Source organism: Pimephales promelas, chromosome 18, assembly GCF_988280905.1.
Source record: "Pimephales promelas chromosome 18, fPimPro1.hap1.1, whole genome shotgun sequence".
NCBI lineage: Eukaryota > Metazoa > Chordata > Actinopteri > Cypriniformes > Leuciscidae > Pimephales > Pimephales promelas.
The window spans coordinates 3,656,028-3,676,379 of NC_142786.1; the positions used below are offsets into that span (position 1 = coordinate 3,656,028).

A 20,352-nucleotide genomic window follows, 5' to 3' on the forward strand; every position below is an offset into this window, starting at 1 on the left:
TGGAACTTGGCTTCACCGTACTGCGTTTTTACTTTTTAATCTTTGGCTTTATGTGAAGAGATAAAACGCATTACCTCATCCAAGGGCACAATTAGCATTATTTTAATTTATGAAATGTGTTTACCCATAATGCAGTTTTTTCTTCTTGGGAAAGAAAATCATTTAAGGAAAATGACATTTCCTTCATTATAAAAGTTGGTTAGAATCAGTTTCTTGTTTCTTTCTTTCTTTCTTAGTAATAATAACTCAGAATTAATTGCAGATTGTGTTGTTGTTGTTGCATTTTCATCAGTGTAAAAGGGAATATATGATAGTGAAGTGTGCATTTTTTTTATCTAAATTCATAATTTTTTTTTTTTTATATACCAGGATTTTTAATAATGACAATGATATTTGTGCTTACAGGGATAGTTCCCCAAAATGAAAATTAGTCAAAGTAAAATTAGGTTGATATGACATTTTTCTTTCAGACGAATACAATCAGAGTTATATTAAAAAATGTCCTGGCTCTTCCAAGCTTTAAAGTGGGAGTGAATGGTCGTTTTGTCCATAAAACTGCATCCATCCATGATAAAAGTGCACCTATCCATCTTAAACAAACTCCACACGGCTCCATGGGGTTATTAAAGGCCTTCTGAAGCGAAGCGATGAGTTTGTGTAAGAAAAAAATTCATATTTAAACCGGCCAAACGAAGATACGGATTCCACTTAAGTGTAAAGCGCAACTTATGCGAGTAATATGACGTACTTCTGATATTTACACAACGCCATGACACACTCCGCTATACTTCCGACGTCACAAGTTGTTTAAGTTGCGCTTTAGGCATAAGTTTCCCCAAAATCTATAATTTTCCTTTGTAAAATTTTCTTACACAAACTTATCGCTTCGCTTCAGAAGGCCTTCATTAACCCCCCGGAGCCGTGTGGAGTTCGTTTATCATGAACAGATTCCCTTTTATGGACTTCAAAACAGAAATGGCCATTCACTGCCATTATAAAGCATTTTTTAATATAACCCTGATTGTATTCGCCTGAAAGAAGAATGTCATATACATCGAGGATGGCTTGAGGGAGAGTAAATCATTGGGCAAACTATCCCTTTAACTGTCATTAAAATAGTCTCACAATGCAAACAACAACATTCTTTATATAAAATATAATTTCCTTTTGATTAAATGGTATTCCAGCTCTATGATAATACGGGAAGTGCACTGGGCCATTTTTAGCATGCTTGAAATAAACGAAAAGTGCAAAGCGTGTTTGACTAGTAGTTTCATCACTTAGTGTATCTGGGCTTTGGTTCAGGTCGGTGGTCCACCCATGACCACAGCATGCCAGATCTGTAATCAGTGGTGGGACGCTGCTAAACAGAACAGAAGTGCACTGTAATATGTTGGGTGTGCTAATTTCCCCATGTTTGCTTTAGCATCTGTTGTCCCTGTTTCCTAAATCGGGTTTTGATTAGCTTAATTTCAAATAAGAGAGAAAATACTCGATTGAGCCATTCCCTTGTGTTTCAGAGTATAGTTTGCACACTTGCTGGAGGATTTAGATGTGTTAACCAGGAAGTGGAATATTTTGGGTTGGAAAATATTCAGAACACAATAGAGTAGGACAGCGCATCCGAGAAAACTTGGATGTTAGATGTTTCAGTTGTTGATACTGGCATTCTGAGAGGTTTTAAATGCATGCAGTTGCAAGTGTGTTTTAGATGGTGGCTTTTTAGCTACCGTTTGAGGACTTCGAGTCTGAGCTAAAGTAAAGTTGGTTAAAAGTCCTCTAAATGACTCAACACTTTCTAATATACTGCATCATTCCCTAGCCTGAAATGTCAGGGTGATTAATTGCTAGTTTTATTGATCATTTGGGCCAGCATCAGCTTGGTAAATGATTTGTCATTTGAGACTATTTTATGAACTGACTAATGTCAATACAGTGCAAATTGTCATGTGTATATTCCGGCCAATGTTAATGTTGTTGGTTAAAGGTGCCCTCTGGGATTTAAAATCAAATCATACAACATGTTCCATACCAGATGGGGGCAGTATACCTCCAGAAATACCTCCACGGCCACGCGCTCTCTCATGTCTTCAAACAATATGGGCGAGTGCTGTGTTGCTCTGTCTCCCTCGTGCATATTAATCAAATCAATTGACACGATAGTAAAAGGTTGGAAGACCGCAGTTTCACGTGGAGCATTTGGAGATTTTCAGAGATTAGAGACTAAATGAACAACATCTCAATACTAAATTATAAGGGCCGTCTCATAGACAAGTCGGTGCATTTCGACGATATGGGAAAATTAAAGCCCAGGCTATTATTTCTAGTTTTATGATATTCGATTTGTTCATATTACATTTTTTATCATTAGTTTGAATTAATTTGACAGACAGCATTCCCTGATGTGGACCACGCTAGCGTCTTTCAGAGCTGCCAACTCTCACAACACTTTTCACACACTCTCACGCCACACATCAATTTTGTCATGCACAGAAAAGGACACGGAGACCGATCTCAGCTCTCAGATTCTGTTCATTTTATTATGCAATTCAAACAATAAATACAGTATTGGCGCTTTACACGACAGATCCCTAGCACACGTGAACCGATCATCTCTACTAGCTAATGGTAAAAGAACACGAACACTGTTAAAAGATAAAGTATGCTACAACTTACCAAAATGTATTCCTCATGCATAATATCGACCAATTTTTGTTTTTTAACTCTTCCCTGAACTGAAATGTAGTAGTGGGCTGTATTTTCCACACGACTGACGTCAGGTTCAAGTAAACACAAGCTGGCGCGAGCGCGACTCACTCGTGTACTGCAGTTTGGCTGGTGCTAACGTTGCCCGCCCCCATACCGCCTCCCATGGTCGAAACTGGTATTACGACACCTGCCGGGCCGGGGCTAGTAATTTAGCATGCTAATTCAGATTAATATCTCGGCAGCACTATAACGTGTCAGTTTTTTAATGACATCATCAACCTTATTTCTTCTCAATCTTTTGATGCGTGTAGCTCATTTTTGGGATATTTTAACCTCAATTTTTACAGATGGCACCTTTAAGCATCCATTAGATACTTAACCAACAACATTTTGCTGGTGCATCAAAATTTATTTTTAGTTATATTCATTTAACCAGCTGATTATCCTTTTTTTTTGGTGTAATCCAATCACCATTTAATTTACTCTAAGAAATAAGCAAGAAAATAAATGACAAAGTCTTTGAAAAATGATGTAGAAATGCAGTCCATCATTTTAGTTTCATGGCCATTCACTAAATTACAGCCTTTAAGCCACAGCTGGAGGAAGTTGCCCTGGATAGAGCACAGTTAGAAATCACTCATACGTGCCATTTAAACAATGACGCACGACTGGCTTTTGATTGCTTTGTCATTTCGCCAGTCAAAGGAAATAGGTACGTCGAAAACAACTCTTTATGGACAACCACATTTTGTTAGTAACTTTTCATTTAGCAGCATCCCACATAGCAAGCAGTCTTGCGTCCTCAATCTGGCACTGCTGGCCTCCTGTCGACAATGACATGTCTCCTGTCAGCCAGAGCTGGGCCATGTGTTGCAATGATGGCGAATGTTGGTGGGAGGAGTGTGGCCCAGACCAGTCCATTGATTATCTGGTCCAAATCAGGCTTGTGACCATGAGCCATAACCCCTTTTTGCTTGGCTCACCTATAGCAAAGAATGATGGCCCTATAGTGGCCCAGATCTGGTTTTAAGACTAGGACCATGAATGGGCTATAACTGGTCCGAGTCTCAGCAAGTTAATGACCCGTAACTTGCACTGCATTGACCCTGCACTGCATATACAATCGCTTAGTACAGCCGTAGCTGGATTTAAGTCTACCATGTATGGTTACGTTTTTATGGCTTATATCCCAAATGTCAATGGAGAAATTGTATTGAATTCTTACTTCCGGCACCGGCTGTGGGCGGGACTGTGATGCTCTATACTAGAGCCAGACCGATATATCGGCCGGCCGATATTACGCATTTTCCAAACTATCGGTATCGGCAGTTATAATGGCCGATAAATGAATATTTCAAAAATAAAATAAAAACGGACGAAACACGCTTGAACCATGTCATGAGTGTTGGAGTTGTATAGTTTGTCCACCAGAGGGCACTCTACAGCGTCTCTGTTGGCAACACTCGTTGAGTTGGTCACGAGACATATGTTGTTGCAGTTCTCTTAACTCAAATAAGCATGCCAAAATTTGTGACTATCATGTCCAGTTTTTCTGCCGAGAGTGAAGCGTAATTAGCTAGTTATAGTTACGTTACGTTGTTACCGTGTAGTTGATTGACTGTCCTTTTAACTTAAGTATTTCTTTAATAGCGTTATATCAATGAGACGTATCATCTCTCCTTGGCCTGTTATATTGAAAATATATGTTTTACAATTTGCAGTATGACGTAATCCATTGCTAAATTATAGCTCATCATAGACTATAGCTAACCACAAAACTAGCTAATCAGTCTGTTCTGTTCTGACAATAAAAGAAACAAGTTTCTTTTTAAAATGCATTATCAGATAATTTGAGTTAAAACTTATAAATACCTACAAATAACTAATGTTATGGAAATCTGTTAATGTTTTGTTGCGATTTTCTGAAATAAAAAAAATGTAAAATATCGGCCGATATATCGGATTTTAAAACCAACAAATATTTGTATCGGTCTCGGCCTTCAAAATCCTTTATCGGTCGTGTTCTACTCAATATTTAACGTTAAAATTTTTAACTGAATCTCTGTGATAATTTCACCATTATCGTGAGGTAGTTAATTAATTGTACATCATTTTTATGTATTACTACCAATACTAAAACCTATTCAGGCTCAGTGCAGGGCCAGTTACAGGTCTGGGACTAGATAGGCCAGTAATAGGCTATTTGTGGTCCCATAGTCTTTAATCCACATCCGGGCCGTCATTCATTGCGGGATGTGGGCCGAGGGAAAAGGGGTTCGGTGGAACAGAGGCCAGATCAAATTTGCTATGTGGGGTGGGGTGTGACTTTTTGTGTTTTAGGAAGGTTGTGTGGACACAGGAACATGGCCTGTTTGCAGTAACACAGAAAGAGAAACCTCAAGCTATTATGCACATAAACGCCTTGAAAACGATACATGGATGTCCGCTGCGCTGCAATAACTTGGCTCACATAACGAATACAACTCAAATATAGAAAGCCAGGTGCTCTTTTCTCCAACCTTTATTTATCCCCGGGTGGGCGGCTGAGCTCTTTATTTATTCGTGGTCTGGTCAGGGGGGTGATGTTTGGATCAGGGCAGGGTGTGGGGGTTTGGGAGAGTCACGCTGAGGACACTGTATCGGACAGAGATGTAATTGTGTCGAGTGACCCAGCCTCTGTAAAGTGGAATTCGTAGCGAAGTTGAGGCCTCTTAAACGCTACAAAGCACTTTTTATAGGAGCGATTAAAGAAAATTACAGGGTCTGATTGTACATGATTGTCAGGGACGCGATCAGCCGCTGTGGTTTGGGCGTCTGCCTGGTTCATGCCAAGAGTGTGTGTACGTATAAGAGAGAGAGAGAGGGAGAGAGGGAGGGAGAGAGGCATAAAAAGACATTGAAATCATTTGATCAATGGCATATTTAGGTATTATAGTGTGATTTTGTGCATTATTCTACCAGTGAACACCCATTAAGGGTGAATGGGAATCTGTACATCTTTTCCTGTACTCTCTTTTCAACTATAAAGTAACAAACTAAAGCAATAAGCAGTTATCCATAATGGTTAAGCTAATATTAGCATCCTTCCTTAGCACTGGCAAGTTCCTCTCCATAAATAGGACATTCTCATCACAGATGCCATAGTAAAGCAAGTCTGCTGGTGTTACGTTTCCTCCTGTCATCACCGCTGTCACTAGCTATGCATCGCCATTTGAAATCTGCCCGTTTGTACGGCCTAAATTATCACCGCGTTGACGTTAGCATAGCTGCACTCCACCAAACTCTAAGCTCACTGAAACTAATGTCACCAATGTGTCTATGTCATAGAGTCGTAAGTTATGCCACCATGTCTGGAGGGCTTGGAAAGGACCAGTCTGTCTTTTAAGCACTGAGAGGAAGATGGATAATATTACAGTGAAAGTCACTCTCAACTGTTCATTTTCCTCAGCTGCCACTAAAATCATACCTCTTTAAAGAGGGCGATGTTTACTGTTTAGAAACATTAGGTAGCTTATCATCCAGAAAAAAAAAAACTCCTAAAAACCTGTCCAGGGGTCCTAATATGCTCATTAAAGGTTCAATTTGTTTATGGGGCCATCTGGTCTATTTTTTTACACCATTTAATGTTAAAAAAAATATATTATTTTTCATTGTTCCAGCACCTGTTCTCTCTAAACGCTCTGTTTTAGTTCCGGTTTCTTAAAAACCTACCTTCCGAAAAGCGCGGTCTGTTGTGATCGGCCAATCACAGCATGTGTCTGAAATGAAATTTCAAATTAATTTTGAGATTTATGAGACTTTATCTTTGTAAATTTGGCTTTGAGACATTATTATTTTGCTTCTGAAACTCTTGTCTTATTCAGATGTCAGGAAAAAGTCTCTATTTAAACTTATTTTCTAACTGCAATTGAGATATTCAAGACAAGTCATTCATTTTTTTTTTCCTATGTGAAAAATAAGTGCCTTCATTGGGAAAAAAAAGGTTATATCTATTTTAATCATAATTATGTCTGTATAACACAAAAGATTAAAATGCTAAATAATCGTGAGTGAAAAGGTTTGTCACAGGCGAAACACCTCGGCAGATTGCCTGCCTGGAACCACAATAAAATGTCAAAAAAATAATAATAATAATTTCACAATATGAATTATTGATGAAGTCTGCTCTCACTAAAAGCAGATGTTTAGAAATTTCAGGAGTGACTGTGTTAATAAAGCACAGATTGCAGGACTAAAAATATTACGATTCTAAGTGTAGAAATGAATTGCTCTGTATAATCCAAGGACCTGTGCAGAGCTGTGTAGTTAAGGTCGTTTTGCCATACAATAATATGTTCACCCATAATGTTGTGTTTCTCTCTACAGATGTTCTGTGTCCCAATATGAAAGTCCAGGCAGGACGTTTCAGACCGAACAGCACCAGTGCTGGGCAGACGGAGGTCCCAGGTAATGTGTCCATGTTCTTCCCATAGTGCTTTGGTGTTAAAAGTGTCATGAAAGGCCTTCAGTGCTGTATCAACTCACTGTTCGCATCTGAGAAAAAGTTCTGTAATGAAACCAACTTCTCATAGGATGAGATGTTTTCAGCTCACCTTGTTGCAGCTCTAAATCCATTTTATAAATAAGTCTTCCATCATTTGCGACGTTAAAGGAGTAGTTCACTTTTAAAAAAAAACTTTTGCTGATAATTTACATCCAAGATGTCCATGTCATTCTTTCTTCAGTCAAAAATAAATTAAGGTTTTTTATGAAAACATTCCAGGATTTTCTCCATATAATGGACTTCAATGGCAACCAAACGGTTCAAGGTCCAAATGAGAGTTTCAGTGCAGCTTCAAAGGGCTTTAAACGACACCAGACGATGAATAAGGGTCTTATCAAGCGAAACGATCGGTCATTTAAAAAATAAATAAAAAACTTTAAGTTTTAGAAGCACAAATGCTCGCCTTGCTCTGTTCCGTGACTCTCCTGTTCAAACTCGTTCATCAAAATGAACAAATCTTTTTTCGATTCATGACTCGAAGGGTCCTAGATAAGACCCTTATTCGTCATCTGGTGTCGTTTAAAGCCCTTTAAAGCTGCACTGAAACTCTCATTTGGACCTTAAACCATTTGGTTCCCAATGAAGTCCATTATATGGAGAAAATCCTGGAATGTTTCAAAAACCTTAATTTCTTTTTGACTGAAGAAAGAAAGACGTAGACATTTTGGATGACATGGGGGTGAGTAAATTATCAGCAAAAGTATTTTTTTAAAAGTGAACTACTCCTTTAACATCTCACAACTAGTATTTTATGATCTTTCAACATCAGATGTGAGAAAAAAAGTTTTCCTCCTCTCACGGTTACACGGTTACATGAAAATCACCATACTGTATTTTAATTTCCGATTAGAAGTCAAAAATAAAACGAAGAAGTGCACGGCATAATGATTCTGACATGTGGACTCCCGATCTTGCACTTCAGAGTCTTGTTTTGTGTGGATGTAAGTATTAATACCACAAACTACAAGCCTAGTTTCTACATTTAAAGTACTTTTGGATCAGAAATCAAGCATTCTTCTCCCTGAAGGTAATGCTTTAAAACATGAAACATTGCAGCGAGACATTGAGGTTTCGAAATAAGAGATCTTTTGCCCTCCTCTGTTCTAAGAAACGTGGAGTTCTTTATGATTACACAAATCTGGAAGGATGTTGTGTTTGGGTCTTCAGGGGGTTATGAGTTCCTCTGCGAGACTCCCACTCAAATTCATCAACCTAAAGTAAGAAACCAGACCAAAACATGGAGAGAGAGCACTTACCTGTGCAAGAAAATGACTATACAATCTGGTGCGGAATAGAAGGACTGCTGTATGTACAAAATGGCCAAGAGAGCTGTATTTCATAAATCTGATGAGTTTGGGTCATGTTTTAATTGCCCAAATCTCTTGATAAATCCATAGAGACCCTGGAAAATGATTTATTTTTCTTCGTTTGACATATTTTTATATCTGCATTTGCTTCAAAAAAGTCAAAAAACGTCCTAAAGTCTCTAAAATGTGGTCGATTTGACAAATTTTTCTATTATAATAAGGAAAAGTGGTCTTCGGTGTTTGGGTGAAGTTTAAAGTGTGATCTCTCCATGTCTGAACATCATTTATGGGTCACCTTCTTGTGCTTAGATGTTTGGTTGCAGTTCTTTTGGATAGCACCGACTAGACTAGATCTTTCCTCCTTTGGTGGCTGTAAGTGTTAATTATGGTGTCTTGCACCTGTAATCTGCGATATTCAAGAGAACAACAAGCTAAATCTTCAGGGAAATTCCAGGTTCACATGAAATGTCACAATTGCTGATGTTGCCAACATCTGCAATGCTGTTCAAGTTGGGAATGTCAGTGTTGGCCAAAGCAAGGCCAAAATGGACATAAAATGTTGCTGACTCATCTGTAAAATAACTTTATCAATGCAGAACTAGCTTATTTGTAGCACTTGCACACTAGATAACGCTCTGATGGAGTGTTTGACAAATGTGTAAGATGTGTTTTGAGGGTTTGGAAAGTTCAAGTATACAGTAAATTGGATTTCTGAATTCTGAGTGAACCAGACATCTATGAAATTCTTATTGATCATCAGTGTGTTAGAATGCATTTGAACCAACTTTTCTCAACGTTTGGTGCACAAACCCTGGCTTTCTTCTACTGCAATGCACCATTAAATCAATGGAGTTGCCTTCATCGTTGGGTGTAAGTGCACTAATTTTAATCGTTCATAATTCAGCTTAGCTTTTTTACTAATGTATTAAGGTACATTCACACCAAATAATCAGAATAAAGATATCTATAACGTACAATGATAACAACATTAGCATCCTCTGACTATTGTTTATTCTGCTCGCGCTGCAGTTTTCTCGTCTGCCACTTTAAATAATCGAGCTCTTTAAAGCAGGATATAGATTTTAATTGGCTATCATTATCTTATCATCCATCACCTGAGGAAAAATAAAAATGTCATGAAAGTGATTCCAACTAAATTGTTTCTCTGTGCTGTTATTATTGTTTTAGTTGTGGTGTGGACTCCAATTCCTTGATATTTATTACGATTAAAACTATATATTTTTATATAGCCAATATTAGCTAGCCTATTCGGCCTTAGTATCCTTTAACTGTCCTTTATGAAACTTAAGGGCTCATGAAAAGACATTTTCAACATTACATACATGATTTGGAAGATGATTTATCCAAATCGCATTCAATGTAGGCTATGTTTATTGTTTAAGGCACATTTTTTTGCGCGGATAGGTGGAGGGAAAATAAATTAAACAGAATATGGGTCTCAAGATGCGTTGTTAATAGTTTCATTATTTTTAAGCATCTTAAAAAACATTGCGCTATGCAACTAAATGCTGAGGGGACATAACATCAAGATGTCCATTTGGCGCATATACGTCTGGATCAAAGACTTGGCTGCAGACCGTTTTAAAACGCTGTCGTAGCGTTTTTATGCGGTGACATCTTGTGCTTGGGGGCTGGTTTCTATGGTCGTCGCGTTGTGTGCTGGAGTACCCAATTGTTCGGATCAAAGCCATGCGTCATAACGCGTTCGTATGTGCCGCGCCGCAGAACCCTCGCTCTCTCACTGTTTAAAATAAGACTCGCTCGTGATTATACGCTTTTACTCTCCACTCGCCAGGCCCAAATTACAGGTCCTGCAAGCGAAACGCTATCGAGAGAGAGAGTCGTGCCTGACACATGGAGACGCAGAGACAAACAGAGAGTTGTGGAAATGAGCTGAGCCTGAGAAACGAACAGCTGGAGGAAGAGTTGAACGGTGTGAAATCAAACAAACAGTAAACCGTATAAACATACAGTGATGTAAAACACTAGGAGAAATCAATCTAAGATGATGAACTGTGGTTCGGACACTACAAATTAAAGTTTTATTAGAAATGAATTGCATTTTTAAAAAAAAAAAGAAGAAGAAGACGAAAACGTAGGCAGAGCCTACTTACAATTTTACATGGCATTACCTGGCAGTCAGCGCCATAGACAGATATAGACCTCACCTGGCATGCGTCAAAACCGCCGCCATCTTGGAACAGGGGTCTTGTCATAGGAAGTAGCTAGGTAACGCCGCTATCTCTGCCTTTACTTCGAATTCATTGATGGTGGCGGACTTTTGTGCAGCGTATGAAGTTCACGGATGAAATCTGAACTAGGAAGAATGTTTTTTTTTTTTTTTAAATAAATAAATAAAAAAAAATTCTTTCTGGAATCAATGATAAATACATGTCTGACCGTTGGAACGAACCAAAAAAAAAACAAGAAAAATCGCATTCATGATGATTTATGGTGATTTTATTTGCGTTAGACCTGTGTCTACTACATTGACGGTGATGCATTAAAGTGGAGGGGCTCCCCTGTTTCAAGATGGCGGCTCTATTGACGCATTCGTTCTAATGAACTGCCGTATCCAAGGTGAGGTCTATGAGTCAGCGCTAGCAGCAGGGTGCATTATGGGTAATTGTTTATTGAGAGTTGATTTATGTGTTATTACAGTAAGATCTTTAAGTTTTTGTTATAGTAAAGTTATGTGTGTTAATATTCAAGTTGATCATATGTTGTTGGTTCATTTACTGCCTAATGTAAAAATGTGTCCCTCACCGTCATGGAGAGAGATGTGTAAGGCAATGGGTCTGCCTTAGCAATTCTTGCACTGTTTTGAATGAATAGTAGAAAAGACAGTATTGCTGCCTCCTATTGGTTTATTTAAAAAAATGCTCCATCTGTGGAAACACTCTGGGTCGTGCGGTGTATGGGACATGAGTGTTATTATCTAATGTTAGGAATCAGCTTAGTAGAAGTGTTAGCATAATTTAGCTGGTTAGACCCACGTTTTATTTGACTACCAGTTGCAATACTATATTTAAAGTATTTAAAGTATTTTCATAAATACCTAACATTTTTAATTTGCTTACAAACTAACCAAGTTTTAAGTCAATGATGTTGAACAGCATTGCTTCTCATAGATACAGTCGGCAACGCGTCATAGTTGGGGGGCGTGGTCGGTGTGGGGGAAAGCAGCGCGACCATCCTATGTATTTGAATGACAAAAATGTCATATTGCGAGTCATTTATGCCTGCCGACCGGCAACGGTACATTGCAAAATTAACTGTAATAGGTTATGATTGCCCTTATTTAATTAAAAACTGGGTCAATGACCCAACCAAATGGCCGGAGGTGTCGTTTCCAGACTATTATTATCTGGTTGAATCTTCAGGTAAGACACAAGAAAGCTACCGGCAACACAAGCCTGTAACTCAATCAACTTGCGTATAAGTTACTATAAGTCCATAAAACCATATCACTTACCAATTGTACGTATGCTTCACTCCAAACTATTAATTCTTTTGTAAAACGGTGATCATTAGTAGTCGCTACGAAGTTGCAGAGGGACTTTGCTGACAGTTATCCGAATTCTCACAGACTGCAGTCTGATAACCTTCAGCTGATAACGCTAATAACATCCCTTATGAAAAACAACTAAAGGAATCTTGTAGTATTTTAGGACAAAATATTATAGTAACGTTAATCCTATAGGAATACTATAGTATTTTGGGACATAGCCTAGAAGTATAGGTATTAATGAGCATCACAGAAGTATTATACACTACTATAGAATATAATAGCCATGGGATTACTATAGTTCTTTTTCGTAAGGGATGTAACGTCAGACAAATCTGGCCCACTGCCTAATACAAATTAAACACCTACTACTATATCACACGGACCTCTACTCACACAGTAATCTAATAAGATATGATTAATTTTGCCATTTTGTCCTCCTATCCGGTTCTGTATGTATGTAAGAAAGGCCGTAGAACTTCAATTTATAATTTGTTTGTTTATTGGTGGTACAGAAAACGACACCGCAACTCTTCGGCATGATTGTCCCATGTATTTCAATGAGCGCCAAGGCAATGTTTTCCCCCACGGGCTAAATTCACACCACGTGACGGGGCGTTCCCGGGGGCGTTCCCAGACCAACCGACTGTATCTATGCGTCATGTTAACGAGAACGAGATTTTAGAGCAATATTTTCTGCAAACAACTGCTTGAATTTTACCTTGTACATTGCTTCAGACAACAAATACCATTTTTAAGTAATTTGGGCTACTTTTTAGGATGTTAAACATCTCCTTTTGTGTGTTAAAGTCATACCGAGTTGGAAAAACAAGAGGGTAAGTAAATGACAAATTTCTCTTTTTCTTTTTTTTGTGAACCATTCCTTTAAGGGGCAAATCACACTATACTTGCTCTATATGTAAATATTGATTAATCTATTGGTCCAATGTTTTAAACTGATACAGCTTTCATGGTGCAAGAGATTTAAATTAAAAGATGTCAATTAAAAAAACTGGCACAGATGGAACATGAGAAAGTGTGAACGGCCCCTATGATGCTGGTCTGGCAGAAACCATGAGGGATTTGTTGTGCAGAAATGAAAAGTGCTTTTGTTGTTTTATGCATTTTTTTTGTACTTTCTGTTAACTGTATCTGCTTTCTTTCTGTTCTCAGCCACCTGTTACGCTATTACAGACACAGACACACACACACACACACACACACACACACACACACACACACTGGCCTAGACTTGCACGTTCTCACATTACCACCAAGTTAAACAACTCCAAACATCCTTCAGTTCAAATAATCGTAGACTGTTTAAAAGAGCCCCTGTTTGCTGACACAAACACACCTGCCCTAAGAAAACAACATGAGAGTTCATCAAGTGAAAGTGAGATTTAACAGGCGGCATATACACAAACCATCAGCGGCTCATGTACAGTGTCAAGAGATCTTCGACCAGCATTAAAGTGACGCAGATCGGCCCTTGACTTTCTTCCTCAGGCAACGCCTAGGGCCCCACTGGCATCGCCATGGCGACAGACTATGTATTGGTTAAAGGAGCGCCCTGGTTTGGCCCCTATACTAGGGTAGAAGGCCAATACTGCCAACCTCACACACACACACACTGGAGCACCACTGACATAATTGCACATGAAAGGTTGGTTTTTAAAACATCTGGTGCAGCAAGTGCAGTTTAATGAGTGTTGGCTGCGGATCTGAAGCATTAATTAATGGGCTGATACCCACACACACACACGCATTACTATTTTTAAAAAAACAATGATGTCATGTTTGATCCCAGAGGCATGGATTTTTTTGTGTGAATATGGAAAGTGGCCCGAGTGAGGCATGTTGTTTTGCTCGTGGATATGGAGGAGAGATATTAACACTTAAAACACAGCTGATCAATTTCACCGTAATTTGCTCTTTACTGGGATTTGTTTCCATTTATGTCCATTATATTTGATTCTGATTGGTCAGTCATGGTATTTTGTTGTCAAATATTTGATGTTAATGTAGACTGTTGTCTTAAGTGATTTCTTATTTTGCTGTTAGTTTCATTGTTGCTTTTTTTTCCCCGTCTCTCTTTTTTCAGTTTTTTATGCTATGTATAATACGTATACATTTTAAGAGTCCTTAGGTCAAGCTGTTTGGCAAATGGGTGGAAATATATAAATAATATAATTAGGGCTTTCAAACCATTAATCGCATCCAAAATAAAAGTTTGTGTTTACATAATATATGTGGGTGCACTGTGTATAATTATTATATATATTTATATGAATACACACACATGCATGCATATTTAAGAAAAAAAAATATTTATATATAAATTATTTATATATTATATAAATTATATATAAATTTATATACAGTATATACATGAAAATATTTCTTAAATATATACAAGCATGTGTGTGTGTGTATATATATATATATATATATATAATTATACACAGTGCACCCCCATATATTATGTAAACACAAACTTTTATTTTGGATGCAAATAATCGCGATTAATCATTTGACAGTCCTAAATATAATAGATAATACTATGATATATATATATATATATATATATAATTAACGTTTAATTGTTCATTTCATGCATTATTTTGAGTCATTTAAACTTAAACTGAACTTGTGTGTTTACAGATTTTTTTTAGCACCGCCATATAAAATGTGCTAAATCAGTAAACGTGCCTAGCAAAAACGTAGAAGCTATATTATTTCATGTAAGCCTTTTTTTGTTTATTGCACTATGATATTATGTTTTAATCTTATTCATCTCTTTTTTATAAGAGAGATCCTCTACTTTCAGAAAGTTGTGTTGTCATTTTGACCTGTCTCTGACTCCACCTAGTGATCATTGATGGAAAGACGTGTTAACGATATTCCACAGTACAACATGTTCCTCAATCAACACCATTGTAGATCCTAGATCGTTTCAATCAACCAATCAGATTTGAGGGACAAGTTTACAGTTTATGTCAAGTTTTTTCTTCTTCTCTGGTCTCAGGTTTTGATTTGATGGAATACTTCAACGTGAGAGATTTTCTTGGAGAAAAATTCGAGCCAGGTCAGACCCCGTATGTCCGCCTCGGTGCCATGCCCATCGTCCAACAAACACAGTAAGTGAATCATTACTTGCAATGGAATATTTAAAAATGTTGTTGTTTTTCTCCCTTTAACAAAGCTGTCTTTGTTTCTTGTGTTGTAGAGATGTCTTGCCGCAGGGTCTGCCTGATGAATATGCCTTCGTGACCACATTTAAGTTCAGGAAGACGTCTCGTAAGGAAGACTGGTACCTGTGGCAGGTCTATGACAAATACGGCATCCCGCAGGTGTGGACGACTGATTCTGGGGCGCCGATGAGAAGCTGATATTTCACTACCTCTCCATTTTACCAAATAAAACCTATATATTCTCCAGGTGTCCATCCGTCTGGATGGAGAGAACAAAGCAGTGGAGTACAACGCCGTGGGCCTGACGAAAGATGCGGTCCGGGCAGTCTTTAAGAACCCTGAGGTGGAAAACCTGTTTGATCGTAACTGGCATAAGATTGGCATGAGGGTGGACTCCAAATCTGTGTCCCTGTTCCTGGACTGCAAGCACATTGAGACGGCGCCCATAGAGGAAAGAGAAGACATTGACATCCAGGGAAAGACTGTCATCGGAAAGAGACTCTATGACAGCGTTCCCATTGATGTAAGCACCTGTGTTGAGGTTTACACACACTTTCATTTGGAGTGAGTTGCACAAAAATACTGTGAAATGGTGTTTAACCCATAGTATACTAATGTACTGATTGATTACTTTTTATACCATAGTATTTCCATAGACAGAATGATGGTTCTCCAGTCTTCAGAAGTTTATGGTCAGCAATATTCTTTTTAAAGAAAAAGAAAACTTTCTAATAATTTCTATTTATCAAAGGGAAAGTTCACTTTGAAATTAATTTTTAGTATGTTTTATCTTACCTCAAGGGCATCCAAGATGTAGGTGTCTTTGTTTCCGCAGTAGTTTCAATTTTGATATTTTTAGGTCAAACCGTTCTTGTCTGTCAGTCATATAATGGAGGTCTATGGTCACCACCTCAAAGAGCATGCACAGAGAAGTCCAAATTAAACATGATTTAGTGACTCGTAAATGTAAGTACACATTGATGGCCTAAGACACGAAACGAGCGGTTTGTGTGAGAAAACGAACAGTATTTATATCGTTTTTACCTCTTGTAATCACAAAGCGCTCGCGGCCTCAGATCACTTGGACTTGGCAGGTAAAAACGATATAAATACTGTTCGTTTTCTCACACAAACCGCTCGTTTCGTGTCTTAGGCCATCAATGTGTACTTACATTTACCAGTCACTAAATCATGTTTAATTTGGACTTCTCTGTGCATGCTCTTTGAGGTGGTGACCATAGACCTCCATTGTATGACTGACAGACAAGAACGGTGACACTGAAGACTGGAGTAATGATGCTGAAAATTCAGCTTTGTATCACAGAAATAAATGTCATTTTTAAATATATTACAATGGAAAACAGTTATCTTAAATTGTAATTCTATTTCACAATATTAACAGTTTTTACTGTATTTTTGATCACATAAATGCAGCCTTGGTGAGCAGAAGAGACTTTGGATTTTTTAATCTTTAATCTGACACAATCTTTTGAACTGTTCTGTACTGTATGTTTATGAAGTTTTAAGTCAATCAAAATCACAGCTAATACAACCAGTCTTTCCTTTACAGTTTGACCTCCAGAGAATGGTGATCTACTGTGATGGTAAACAGTCTGAGCAGGAGACGTGTTGCGATATTCCTGGTGGACCAGTAAGTGCATCTGACACACACACACACACACACACACACACACACACGATGAAGATGGTGATGGGGAATATTCGTAGTCCAGAATTTCAGAATTCCGCCCTGCAATACTTTTCGTCTTCGATTCCTCTCACTTTCTTTCTTTCTTTCTTTCTTTCACAACACATTGAGTGTCTTTCCGTTTCCTCGTTCACTTTCTCTTCTCACTCAGTGTGAACAATCTTTGGCAACCGAGGCTCCCCCAGTCCCGTTGCCCACCCCAAAACCAACAAGTGCTGAGCAGAAGAAACCGGCCGCGGTCAACTGCTCCTGTCCTGCAGGGGAAAGGGTAAGACTTCCAGGTCAAAGGTCACACTCTTAAAGCTGGTGAACACCCACGTTTAACATGCGAAAAAATTGAATATTAGCCTTATGATGCTATACAGTAACCAAACTTATTTACAGTAGATGAGAAAGAAAAGACTAGGGCTGTGAAACGATTAACCCACGGTTAATCGCATCCAAAATAAAAGTTTGTGTTTACATAATATATGTGTGTGTAGTGTGTATAATTATTTTGTATACATGCATGTATATATTTAAGAAATATTTGCATATATATACATTATACAAAATTTATATTATACATAAATATAAATATTTGATCTATTAATAACCCAATTTTCTTAAATATATACATGCATTTGTGTGAATTTAAAAATACTACACACACATATATTATGTAAACACAAACTTTTATTTTGGATGCGATTAATCGTTTCACAGCCCTAGAAAAGACCAATTCTTTTCTGAAGCATGTGCTGAAGAAATTTTAGTCATGCTAATAAGGAATATTTTATATTTTATAATAAAAATGTGACATGTTGGTTAACCCAAACAAATAATTTGTAAAAGCAGCAAAAACTAAGTTAAAATGAAATTGCACATTTTAACATGAGTCTAGTATGATGAAATTATATATAATATAACAATAATAGTAAAATTAATATAATTATACATATTCCCTTTACAGTGTTTTATTTGCAACTTAAACATCTATCATAACAGATTATTTTTTGTACATAAGAATACATAAGCATTTACTTTATATCAATAATTAAAAACAATATTTTTACAATTCTGGCCTCATTTTTGTTTCTCATTCAATTTCTCGCCCTATAGATATTTGTTTTTCCTGAAGGACGATGTGTCATGGATGTTTTTAAAGAAATGAGTTTATATTGAACCTGTAACCTTTCTTTAAAGACATAAGGCTGGATATCAATTTTTTTTCAATCTGAACTTTGGTTTGTAATGCATTCAGTTCCTTTTTGTAATGCATTCATTCTATAACCTCTCTGATTTCTGACCTCCACTTTCAAAACTCTCTCTCCCCATCCTACAGGGTGAGACAGGTCTACCGGGTGCCACGGGGCCCAAGGGTGAAAAGGTCAAATAGTGTTTCAGTATCACAACAACTTAAATATGCATTTCCGACGGGTTCCTCATTGCGTAAACTGTACATCTGCAGGGGGATCCTGGTCTTAAAGGGGCAGAAGGACCGCCAGGGCTCAAAGGGCTGAAAGGAGAACGTGTATGACACTCATACAATCTCTTATAAAGCTTCATTAACGTAATATTAGAAATATTTGCTGATTTTCACATACAAGTTAGAGAAAAACATGATTTATTTTTATATGACATTGATCTGTTTCCATCTGTTTCTCTCGGCCTGGAGAATAATTGATCGGTGTTGATTGATTATTTGCAGGGCCAGGCTGTCTCTATCAAAGGTGATAGAGGAGAAAAGGTAAGGTCATGAATTTAACAGCCAAACTCCTCAAGATAGACAAAGCACAGTGAATGTTTAGTCTGTGTGTGTTTGCGTGTGCACGTGTGTGTTACTGTCATTTTCAAAAGCTTCTTTCCACCCTTGATTCCAAAAAGAACAGAATTGACATTCTTTTCAGGATAAAAACGATATGAATACCATATTTTGAACAGCAGAATTATGGGTCCGCCAACCTCAGAGGATATGCAAAACAAGAACACACTGAACACCCACTCACAGCGCTTAAAACAGACTGACAGAGGGCAGAATTACCTCCGAATAATGTCATAATTAGCTTCATCAGTCAGAGGTGCTTACGGGAGAATTAGACGGTCGTGGTGTTGGGAACTGACATTATTTAAACATTAACATGTGCTTGCTGGCTATCAGTACATGTCCAGATCTGTGAAGACTTCTCGAAAAGAGTCTTATTTTGAGATTTCCACTGGGGCAAATTTAGATGCCAGCCGACGCCCACAGCTAGAAAAATGTTGCATGCTGGATTGGTCAGTGGAATTTCCTGCGGGCGACCTAAAAACGGCAAATGTGAATATTGACCCCTACTGTGCCGGAGCAGATTAACAATTACAAAAACACACACCCTAAACGATTATTATTCCTCATACTTTATGGGTTTAGAACTAACCCTAAACCCTAGACGGCGAACGAATATTTTCTTACTCAGTGCTTTTGTATTGTTTTCCAGTAATAATATCTCAACATTCTTAAAGGGACAGTTCACCCAAAAATGTTTATTCTTTGCCCTCAGGGGTTTTGTTCTTCTGTTGAATTGTAATATATTTCTATATAAGGGCTGTCAGTTAAACACGTTATTAACGGCGTTAACGCAAACCCATTTTAACGGCGTCAAATTTTTTATCGCACGATTAACGGTCTTTTTGACCTAGCAAACTTTGTAGTTTTCTTTCACATGCTTTTGCAACAGGACGCGGCGAAACACATTCATTTCAATGGCTTGTGCCTCACGAGGACGTTTTGTTGCTTCGTTGACCAAAGCGCAAGCGGATCTAGCTAGACCGGAAACAAAACAACAGGCACGCCACACACACTTGTTTGGACTTGCCTTGTGAGCCGGCCAAATAGTTGGTTAACGTTACGTTTTGAGTGGATGACAAGCGCGAGACGCCGAAATGGATGTCAATAAGATTCTGAATTGAAATTTTACTTTTAAAAAATTCATCATCGCAGCAAGTCCAGTCTGAAATACCACTTGATGATGGCCACACACACACAGCTGATGCGAATTCTCCGCCCCCTCGACAATATCAGGACCTCGTCAGTATTTCTTTCACTTTTATTGATTGACAGTGTTACATTGTGTGAGAGATTATTTGCTGAGAATTTTAGTGTGAAATTGAACACCGTATATGTTGTTTTCAATGAAAAATCATTTGCACAAAACAAGCCGATCCACTTTTCCATGTTGATAAGAGCATTAAAATGAGAAAAAATAATGGGACAAAGAAATCAGGAGACATTTAGAATAGATAAAAATGTGCGATTAACTATGACATTAATACGATTAATCGCAATTAAATATTTTAATCGTTTGACAACACTAATATATATAAATATGGTAACCAGACAGTTG

At 37.8% G+C, this 20,352-nt stretch overlaps 1 protein-coding gene across 1 annotated transcript in view; it reads left to right on the forward strand.

Moving 5' to 3' along the window:
- col22a1 (collagen, type XXII, alpha 1) overlaps positions 1–20,352 on the forward strand; it is a 59,740-nt gene that overhangs the window by 3,014 nt on the left and 36,374 nt on the right. Inside the window, exons 3-11 of the mRNA XM_089122785.1 lie at positions 7,075–7,155; positions 15,117–15,228; positions 15,318–15,441; positions 15,530–15,805; positions 16,853–16,933; positions 17,142–17,258; positions 18,315–18,359; positions 18,441–18,503; positions 18,681–18,719. Of these exons, the coding sequence (XP_088978911.1) occupies positions 7,075–7,155; positions 15,117–15,228; positions 15,318–15,441; positions 15,530–15,805; positions 16,853–16,933; positions 17,142–17,258; positions 18,315–18,359; positions 18,441–18,503; positions 18,681–18,719 (938 nt within the window). The remainder of the gene's footprint in view (positions 1–7,074; positions 7,156–15,116; positions 15,229–15,317; positions 15,442–15,529; positions 15,806–16,852; positions 16,934–17,141; positions 17,259–18,314; positions 18,360–18,440; positions 18,504–18,680; positions 18,720–20,352) is intronic.